Source organism: Morus notabilis, unplaced genomic scaffold (assembly GCF_000414095.1).
Source record: "Morus notabilis unplaced genomic scaffold, ASM41409v2 Scaffold20, whole genome shotgun sequence".
NCBI classification, from domain to species: Eukaryota; Viridiplantae; Streptophyta; class Magnoliopsida; order Rosales; family Moraceae; genus Morus; species Morus notabilis.
In genome coordinates, this window is record NW_010362037.1 from 340,636 (window position 1) to 351,173 (window position 10,538).

Consider the following 10,538-nt stretch of genomic DNA (forward strand, 5'->3'; position numbering starts at 1 on the left):
TATTCTTTTTCTTTCTTTTTTTTTTTTCTCATTGCATCTTAGGTCTTCAATTCTTTTATCCTCAACTCATCTTTGCTAAGTGTAAAAATATCTAAATATAAACATAATCACAGTCATATAAGGATGTTAAATCATCTTACTTAAATAGATTAACCAAATTTGTCATGACACTCGCAAATTGATAAGTCGGTTTTATATCGATAAGTTGAATACTTTTGACTTAGAGTTTTGTTAGTTTGACAGCCATTTTAATGGTGTTTCGAGTGTTTTGGATGTGCTTCACAGGTGAAATAGAGAAAGGTTATTGGATGATCATAATGTGGATTTTCAAATATAAATTTCCTTTCCGAAAAAGAAAAAAAATAATTGTGAAGTGCTGAGCGTCCAGGTGGCAAATTCTAAATTTGGAGTACAAAAAGATAGGCTGCAGTTGCTGTTTAAAATGCTAGAAGATAAACTGTAATGCTTATCCAAAAAAAAGATTCGGATTATCTCTTGGGAGAATTTTGAAATTCAAAGCCTTCCTCTACGGAGGACTATATAAACCAAGAGATGGACTTGTGTGCACAGAGGGGGAGTGAGGCAAAAACAAAACAAAGAGGAGAATTTCAGCAACGCAAAGAGAGATTGTCTTCTATTTCGATTGCAAATTGAGGAAGAAGGATCAAAGAGAGGGAGATTGTGATCACCAGTTTTCATCCTAATCTTTATTCTCTTCTATTTTGATTTGTAATTTTAATGATGATAATACTCAATTCAGTTTTGCTCTTTAATTTTATGATGAACTAATTTATTTTTCTAGGATTGCAATTGGAACTCAACATGAATCTTGAATTTATTTATTCTATCTCTTGAAATAAAAAAGAGAAAAGAAAAAGAAAAAATAGAAGAATAAAATAATTCCCCGGCAACTATGAATCTTGAATTCAGAGCTAGTTTTAGCCTTCATTTATTACTCTCAAACTTTGTTTGATTTTGTTGCTTTGGAGAGTGTAATTAGTACCTATGGTTTTTTTTTTTTGAAAGGATTTTTTCAACTTTAAATAATCATATTATTGTGTCCTTTAATTTGCATAATTTTACTTTTACAACAATTTCTAGTTATTGTTTTTACAGGTATTATTAAATTGTTCTGTGCACACAAAATATTATTGTTGTATCGGTCTTATAACAATATTTATGGTAATAATAAAATATAATAATAATAGACGACTTTATGATCAAGTTAAATGGCGAGGGAAATCGTGAATTGCGATAGATTCCTAAACGCTTTCCAAAGCAAGTCTGGATATGATTAGATTTATATTAAAAAATTTACTTGGTTTTAACTCTATCAAATAAATTTGGCGGGTAAGATCTAATTTCTATAGCAAGTGTGCCAAAACTACTTTAGTAGCTAGTTAAAAATCAGATTACGATCTTCAACTATCGCTTTTCTGGCATCCGGGAAGCAACATTTCCGTTTCGAAGATGATCTACTCAGAAGAAGAGAGGATAAAAAATCTTTCTAAAGTGTTTTTGAAAACGTTTATGCACGTCTTTTGATATATAAAAATTAAAACGGTTTGCAAACTATATTTATTTAGCAAATGTTCTGAAAATAAAAATGAAAACAAAAGGCAGTGAGAATAATTTTTGTGAAGGAATTAAAAAACGGTTGAAAATTATTTTTCTTTTTATGTTTTTATTCTTTAGTACTTATCAATAATGTTATAATATATTAATTAATAATTATAATCAAACACGATTTCACTTTTTTATTGTACTAAAAATAATCTTTTAAAAAAATTAAATTTCAGAATCGGCTTCATAATGATTCTCAAAATAATCTCATTTTTATTTTTGTATTCAAAACAAATCATTTTGTAAATGTTACCAAACGGGCCCTTCTGTTTACAAAAGGAATACATTTTCTCTCTCTAGTTAGGACTAGGAGTTATACCTCTAAATTTCTGATTCATAAGTATCAATTGGTCTGGTAAGTTCTCTTTCTTTCAGGCCTGAAATTTAACCCCTATATCTCTTTGATTGAGAGTCTGGGTTGTTTGAATGCTTGATTTTCTTTAATTGAGAGTTTCGGAATGAATAAGAGAATAGCACTTTTAGACAGATGTGTTTAATATTAAAAATGGACGCTGTGGTCACAAATTGGTGAGATGGTTGAAAGGGCTTTAAAGTCTACTGACGATGTAGTTATGTGTTTAGTAATGTTATGTGGTCTCTACAAAAAAAAAAAAAAAAAAAAAAAAAAAAAAAAAAATTTTGGGGGAATTAATTAATTGAAGCTCTAAGATTCGAAATTTAACTTATTTGAAGAATTATTTATTGTTTTATCAGTTAAATTGGAGATTCTTGGAGTTTTGTTATTCTCTTTGATTGACACTTTGCATGCTTATGAGGTTAATGCCATACGGTATTGCAGCATCATGTTCTCAGCTTAGGGGCATGATAGAGGACTTTTTCAAAAATGGATGCTTTTGGGAGAGACGTAAGTGCCTAATGTTTAGGGGCTGTTTGAATGAATTGCCAGCATTTTGGAACAATTTTCAAAAAACAACGCTCAATTTTTTATTTTTTTTGTTTGTTATGTCCAATAAATTTCTGATGTTCAAAATAAAAATTATTGATCTACTTGAGCAAATCAGTGATTTATACCTTTGTTAGGAGAATCATGTACAGAAAAATAGATATATAACAGAAGGTTTTAATTTCAAATTTAACCTCTAAAAAATAAAAGTTACTCACTTTGTCCCGTACAACTCAAAATGATATAAAACTCACTCTTAAAGTTATAATAAATTATAATTTTGATACTTTCGTCATTGATGTGTTGATATTTTAACAATTTTAACCACGTTTGTGCCAATTGACTACTTGGCAAAAGCTAAATGATAATGCGACACATTTAAATAATGAATAAAATCATTTTAATATCATGGGTTGTAATAAAATATGCTCTTAATATTCTGTGTTTTTAATAATATTAAACAGTATCTCGACTTTCTTAAAAACACCTAAGTTTTTTGAATCTAACTTTTTAGACATGTAATATCCAAACTACCTTATTATTAATTAAATAGAAATCAATATTTAAAAAAAAATCTGAAAAAATTTCAAAAAATTAAATTATTTAAAAGAAAACAACAAAATAAAAAAGTTAATGGTCTTTTTTCTAAAATCATTAGTTTTTGGCTAATCAAATAAAAAGGTACTAAAGTCATTTTATGTCTCAAAAATTAACTTCAGGGTATCAAGAAGTTGTTTTAAAAATGTAAGCATCGTTTTGATATTATCAAAATCACAGGGTATTAAGAGCAATTTTCGCTATAATACGGGATACCAAAATAATTTATCCCTTTAAAGATATATGCAGGAATTTCTAGACAGAAAATAGGACCCAAGTAAATAAAAGAATTAGAATCAGCTCTTTGCCGATATGATCGTGGCTAGGTTGTGAGTCTCATAAAAGGGCTAATGCAAATTATAAATGAGCGCGGTCTTAAAAGATTAGTTTTGAACTAAAAATTCAACACGACTGATATGCACAAGATTTCATATTGTCTGACCTCAATAATGTCTTTGACCTCAAAATTTAGCTTCAATAATGTCTAGTGACGATTCAAAAGTACTCGAAAATTCTGCTTTTGGCGAGCTTGAAGGAGAAGCCAAGAAAGGCTTGGGTGGCACTTGCAAGGAATCAAGATTCCCTTCCAACATCTCTATGACTTTACTCATTGCTGGTCGGTTTGACGGGTCGGTCTGTATGCACCACAAGCTCACAATTATCATCTTCCTCGCTTTCACTCGGTCTCCTTCATCTAAAATTCTCTTCAGTCCAAGCTCTTCATCTAGCTCAAGGCGCTTATAAATCCAGTGTGGAAAATATATTTCACTCGAATTATCTACTTGAACATTCACATTCTTTCTCCCTCCTATCAATTCTAGAACCATCATTCCGTAGCTGTATACATCAGATTTATGTGAGACACCTCCAAAGTTTCTACTAAAAACCTCTGGAGCAATGTATCCAATAGTTCCTCGTGGACCTGTCATGGAGACAAGGCTTTCTTCTCTAGCACAGATTTTTGCAAGGCCGAAGTCTGAGATTCTAGGGACAGAGTCTTCATCGAGAAGAATATTATGAGGCTTGATATCAAAATGCAAAATCCGAGTATTGCAACCACGATGTAAATATTCTAGTCCTCTGGCAATGCCAAGTGAGATTTGGTAGCGTGTTTCCCAATCCAACTGATGATTACTATTTTCACTTGTGTTTTCATCAAATACGAATTTCTCAAGAGATCCATTAGGCATGAACTCATAAATGAGAGCTCTTTTAGCACTCTCAAAGCAGAAACCCAATAAAGACACAATGTTGACATGTGACGTTCTGCTAATAGTTGCTACCTCATTTATAAATTCCTCACCGTTAGCTTTCGATTCATTTAACACCTTAACCGCAACGAGACGGCCATCATTTAACTTTCCTTTGTACACACTGCCAAACCCACCTTGGCCTAATTTTTCTTTGAAGGAGTTGGTCATTTTCTTGACATCCAAATAGCTATATCTTCTAGCTTGCAGTGCCCCATAGTGCTCTAGAAACGCCTCAATATTTCGTTGTTCTCGATTCTGCTTCTTCCAGGGGAGGATTGATTTATTGGATGAGAACTTCTTTCTCAGACAACAGAGTGACACAATTAATACGACAGTTCCAACAGCTGCTGCAGCTGCAATCAAATGAAAGAAATGACAAATTAAACCAACTTATCAAATTAAAAATCGCAAGTAATTTAAACTAACAGATAATCAAATATTAGTAATAATAATATTAATGTTACCTATTGCTGCTATCACGACCACTTTTCTTGGATGCCCTGCAAAATAAGCATTTGATCAGTACAACACTCATGATAGACAACTTTAACACTAACACTGTATTTGGTTGGAGGGAGAGATGGAGGAAGGGAGATGGGTAGAAGGAGAGAGGTGGAGGAAGAGATGCAATCCCTTATTTGGGTGGAGGGAAGATAGGGGGATGTGCTCTCCCTCCTAATCCACTAAATTGAATCCTTCCACTAATGGAAGGATTCATGCAATTTATCACCTTTTACTTTTAAAAGACTATTTTACGATTCAAAAAATTTATTAACAAATTGCACAAATGGACGATATAGAACTTAATTAAATAACTATCATTCATCCTTCTAACTCCCCTTCCTTCCGACCAAACAATATAAAGGATGCTAGGTATTTTTTTTAGTTGGCAATTTAGTGACAATCTCATAAAAATTCAAAAAACAGGTTCAAGAAAAATTCAGGTTGCAGAAGAAGATTCAAAATCAGATTTGAAGTTGAAGTTGCAGATTTTGTTGAGTTGTGATATGTGGAGATAATGATTAAAAAATGTGATTTGAATTTGAACAGAAGATGGCTTATATGCAGATAAAGTGATATGGATTTAGTTTCAAATTTAAATTGAGATATAGCTTGTAAGTCAAGATTAATTCGGATTTGATTGTTTTTGTGAAGTAAGCCGAATATGATGTGGAGAAGATTTAAATTCAAATTCAAGAGTTGCATATTTGAATTCATTGGAGATGATTTAGCTGCACTTGGTTAGTGATTTGCGTGAGATAAGCTTTGAGATTTGAACGTTAAAATACTACAAACGTGGAGGTGTGGTGTAAGTAGACTAAAGCATTGGATTTGGTTTAAAAGTTTAAATGGGATTTGGTGTCTTGAATTAAAGGGAGGCTTATCTGATCAACGTGTTTAGAGGAAGTCTAAGTAAGATAATGAAGTAGATAAAATCGTGGAGATTTTATTTTGAGAAGAAAATCGTGAAAGATTTTTTAGAGAGATTTTTTTATGGAGTTACTTTGAAACGAGATTATGTGTTATATTATTTTGAGAGAATCAGGCATATATTTTGAGGAGAAGATTTTGTAGAAATAATCTAAGAGAGAATTATAGAGAAAAGAAAAGATCTTTGAGGGAGAGATTCTCGAGTAGGTTTAAAAATTTTATTTTAAGGGCTTGCGTTCAGCTCACTTGATACGGACTTAATAGAGAAAAATATTCACAAGATTGTTTGTGAGTGTGTGAGCATATTGAAGTATTCATCGTCTTTCAGGAGAGAGATTTATAGCTTTTGGGAGGAAGTGCTCTGCCAATCGAAGGTAGTTCGCCGAGCAAATAGAAGACGCGTGGTGCATGTTAAATAATCACTCTAGAGATTTCATCACAACGGTGTCATTGTCTAGGAGAGAGTCATGAGTGATTAAATCCGTCGGTGTTGTAAATCTTTAGAACATAGTGAACTGTTTACTGTTTAGGCATGGCTCCGTAAATGTAGCTGTGCACCAAACTATGATATCATATTGTGTGTCCCTTGATGTAAAATCAGATCTAACAGTACTTCATTTTATTTTATTTTTTTATAATTGTAGTACTCTATTTTGGTAAAAGTTATCACTACAACTTTCTATTATTGTGTAAATATATTTGTCATATACTACCTAAAAACACTACATGTTTATGCAAATTAAATAAACAGTACTCAATTTTTTTCTTAGTACATTTGTAATTCGATGTATTTATATGTTATTTTTATGTTTGAACGTGTGACAGAGTCTTGTGCTAGAGACTCATAAAAAATATCTCGTTCTGTTCCCTGTGTGCTAATTCTATGACCAAACGCTTATAAATATTATAATTATGTATATATACACGCACATAGATATATATATATATATATGTATTACATTTGTTAATTATATATTTGATCTCAATAATAGAGGTGTGATGGGATACGTATCATGTTCACGTAACAACGACACAGTTTAAAAAAAAAAAAAAAGTTGGTTTAACTAGATAGGTGTATCCCCACCAAGCACCACCAGAATGAATGGACGTGGTTGTGCCATAATGTTATGTTCTATAGCTAGCCGCCCCTATGGTGGCGCACTGGATAACACAAGGGACGACTATTCAACGATTAGGAAGCGCACAGGTAAAATTACTTGCTTGCCCTCAGACGTTAGAGTTTTAGTATTTTTTGCATGATTATCTTTTGAGATAAAATCATTTTAATATTTTGTGTTATAATAAAATATATTCTTAATATTCTATTTTTTTAATAATATTAAAGTGATATTTTAATATTTTTAAAAATATTTTTTTAGTATTTTAAAATTAATTTTTAAAAATATATTAATTTTTATTTAATTGATAAAAAAAATAATTTACACATTACATATTCTAAAAATTAATTTTAAAATATCTAAAAAATATTTTTAAAAACGTCAAAATATAATTTTAATATTATATAAAATACAAAATATTAAGAGCATTTAGTATCGAGATCAACGGTGGGTCTACAGCGCCCACAAAACAATATAATTTTAATATCTAAAAAATGTTTTGGAACACTGGGTCTACAGCGCCCACAAAACAATTATCTGAAAAGAGGAGTAAGATATTGATGAGGAGTATGGAGATCAACGGTGGTGAGAAGGCTGATGTCGGGAGATTGGAGAAGAGGATTTTCATTTGGGGCTGCTGAAACTTGTGGTGTAGACCGTCAAAATATATTAAGAGGAGAGAGGAGAGAGATTGAGCTCTGGAGGATTGAATATTGAAGAGTGGACTTTCAACGCTATTTATTTCGTTAATTTGAGTTAAGATGTAATTTTATGAGAAAATTTTTTATTGTAATAAAAAAATTAAATATGATTATTTTTAAAAATTTTGTAATGTAATAAAATTTAAATTTTAAATTCAAATCGATGTAATAAACAGAATCTTAGAAATTTTTGAGTACCTTTAGAAGCCTTATTTTTAACTACTTATGTTTAGCTTATTTGGTACGGATTAAATAGAAAAAATATTTAGAGAAAAAGTATGTGAGTTTGAGAATTTTTATAGAGACGTCTGTACTTTTAAGAGTTTTTGAGTGTTAATTATTACGTTTTTTGGGAGAGAGGTTTGTTGCTTTTAGGAATAAGTTTTGTCGGTCAAAGAGAGTTTGCCGAGTGAATAAAAGACGTGTGGTGCACACTAAATAGCATCACTACGGAAATTCTTCACAGCAACTTCATTGTCTAAGAGGGAGTCATATGTAAATAACTCTGTTAGTATCTGTAATTTCTAGAATATAGTGAATTATTTACTGTCTAAAGTCTAAACATAACCCCACAGATATAAGTGTATGCTCTAAACTGCATCAGTAGGTGTTCTTTTTATTTCTGCAATTTATCTTGCTTTAAAAACTAAACATAATTAATCTAAATCTCAATTAATTAAGCCGTGTCCTAAACTATGCTACAACACCATCTAACATACCAAACGTACAATTAAATCTAATAAAAAATTATTATAATCATCTTCATTCTTCACGCTCTTCGTCATTTCAACACTATCTTTTTTATTCTCCATCTCTCCTGCCTAAGGAAGCCTATTGAATGGAGGTCCTCTTGTCTTTCTTTTTCATAATATCGTAATATTTTATTAGGACAACACTCATGATAGCATTTTATTAGTAATTTAAACTAGTTGGAGAAAAAAGAAAGAAAAGGAAATGTTGAAAAAGAAGGAGAGTGGGTAGGTAGGCACCATGAACCTTCCCATATCCTACTTTTCAGGAATTGCAAGGACTATAATATTCAAACTTGGTTTAAGAAAACCGACACTATGCTTCTTTTACTCTGCTTTCTTGGAACTCTATCTTTAATATATATGCTAATATTTGATAAAAACAAGTATTAGTCTGTAGGGAGTACAAATATAGAGCTTGTCTTTTTTAAAATGGATGATCTTGGTGAGAGACTTGTATATGGTACTGCCTATTATTTATTTTTTCATAGGAGAATCTGCATGGATTGTCTATGTTCAAGTAAATTTCTAATTTTTTATAAATATAAATTATTTATTTACACAAGCAAATCAGTAAATTTCAAATTGCCGTCTTTAAAAATTAATGCTTATTGCGCATCAAGATGGCTAACAAGCACATACGAGCCATGCATATATTTTAGCATTTTAGAGAGACTTGGTATGAGAGACTTCCCAGCATGCCAAGTCTCTCTTTTCAAACCAACCACTTGTTAAGAAAACCATTACGAAGCTATGTTCATGTGATAAAGCAACAGCATTTAAAAAAATAAAATATAAAATATAAAGCAACAGCAGGCTATGTAAATGTATAATAAGCATCACTAGAATGCAGCATGTTTGGGATCATGTTTGGGAGTTTGAAAATAGCCTGGGAGTTGGATCATCGAACAGTGAGGTGTAAAAGCCGAGAAACTAATATTTGAAAGAGTATAGTAGATATCATAATCTCTGCAGGGAGTGTGATCAAATCCTGCCGGGACATGAATGCCTGAGTTTTGGCTGCAATTGAAGACGGTCAACAAATAAGTCGTGGACAGGTTAGATATCATGGAAGGACTAGGGAGAGCAAAACTGTCCTTGGATTCACAACTGATGTCAGCAAAAGGTGCGGGTGGCGCTCCGCTCTTGATGGCCATATGATGTCCATGCCGAGAGATGTCATCAAGTTCATACCAGTATCCTCCTTCTTTCAACTGTATCTTCGGAACTGGCTCTGAACAATCAACTGTGTACAACCCACATTTAGAGTTGGAGTTATTTCTAAAGGGGGGCAAGATATCCCCAAATTTCCCACAACGAAATGGTGGACAAGCCGGGTGATGTATCTGCTCTTCGGCCGAGCTGAGAAGCGGAAGAGGGGAGAGAAAGAACATAACAAGCAAGGAAAGGGAGGCCATTAGGAATCGTATAACAGGGAAATAACAACGTTCTCCAGTAAAATAACTCCATCTTCGGCTTATCATAATATTAAAGGCGTGTTTATTTTGTCTAGAAAAAGTTAAATTTAAATTTTTTTGAGTTGTGACGTAAACCAACCTTCTACCACGTGGGGAGATTCCTGGCCAGGTTCCACGTTTACTCGTAAAAGAAACGGTAGAAACTCTCAAACAATTAATGGACACAAAAAAGTCCTCAATCAAGCGTGCAGTTTGGGGTTGAACTATCTAAGGGAATCTCCGCACTAGAACAGAATAATCCGAGTTCAAGTATTTCACTTAGCCAGCAGATATGCTCACTAGCCACTCCCAGTGACCAAGTTCAAGTATTGCACGGATTTAAGTTGGTATGAAATCTCGTAATTCCTAAACTTGGTGGTTACTCGCGAGAAACTTTTTGAACTGAGTCAGATATCCTTACCGTGTAAATTAGAGAGTAACCCTGTATATTTGTAGCTTGTTAAGCCTTTTTTTTAGGATAGGATAGCCTATGAAACTCCTGTATTTACTTCGTGTCATGTTTTATGTCCTTTTAATAACTTTACTGGCATCTCAATTAAAATATCACATTATAAAATAAAAACAGTCATGCCTATTAAAATACAACATCACATATTTTCATGTTACTTGGCATTTTAATTGACATTCACCTAATGTTATTGGGGACATGAAATTAAGGAGACAAAAAGAAAAGAAAATATGAAT

General features: G+C 32.1%; 2 protein-coding genes across 2 annotated transcripts; both read right to left on the minus strand.

The window, feature by feature from the left end:
• Positions 1–3,448: 3,448 nt before the first annotated feature.
• LOC21411300 (rust resistance kinase Lr10) lies at positions 3,449–4,893 on the minus strand. Its single transcript, XM_024167492.1, has 2 exons — positions 4,842–4,893; positions 3,449–4,730 (listed from the first exon to the last, which is right to left on the minus strand). Exon 2 carries the CDS (start codon positions 4,543–4,545, stop codon positions 3,586–3,588), a length of 960 nt encoding a protein of 319 aa, XP_024023260.1. The 5' UTR covers positions 4,546–4,730; positions 4,842–4,893; the 3' UTR covers positions 3,449–3,585.
• Positions 4,894–9,218: 4,325 nt separating this feature from the next.
• Positions 9,219–9,817, minus strand: LOC21398551 (LEAF RUST 10 DISEASE-RESISTANCE LOCUS RECEPTOR-LIKE PROTEIN KINASE-like 1.1). The gene has a single exon (XM_010100964.2). It carries the CDS (start codon positions 9,792–9,794, stop codon positions 9,219–9,221), a length of 576 nt encoding a protein of 191 aa, XP_010099266.1. The 5' UTR covers positions 9,795–9,817.
• Positions 9,818–10,538: the final 721 nt, after the last annotated feature.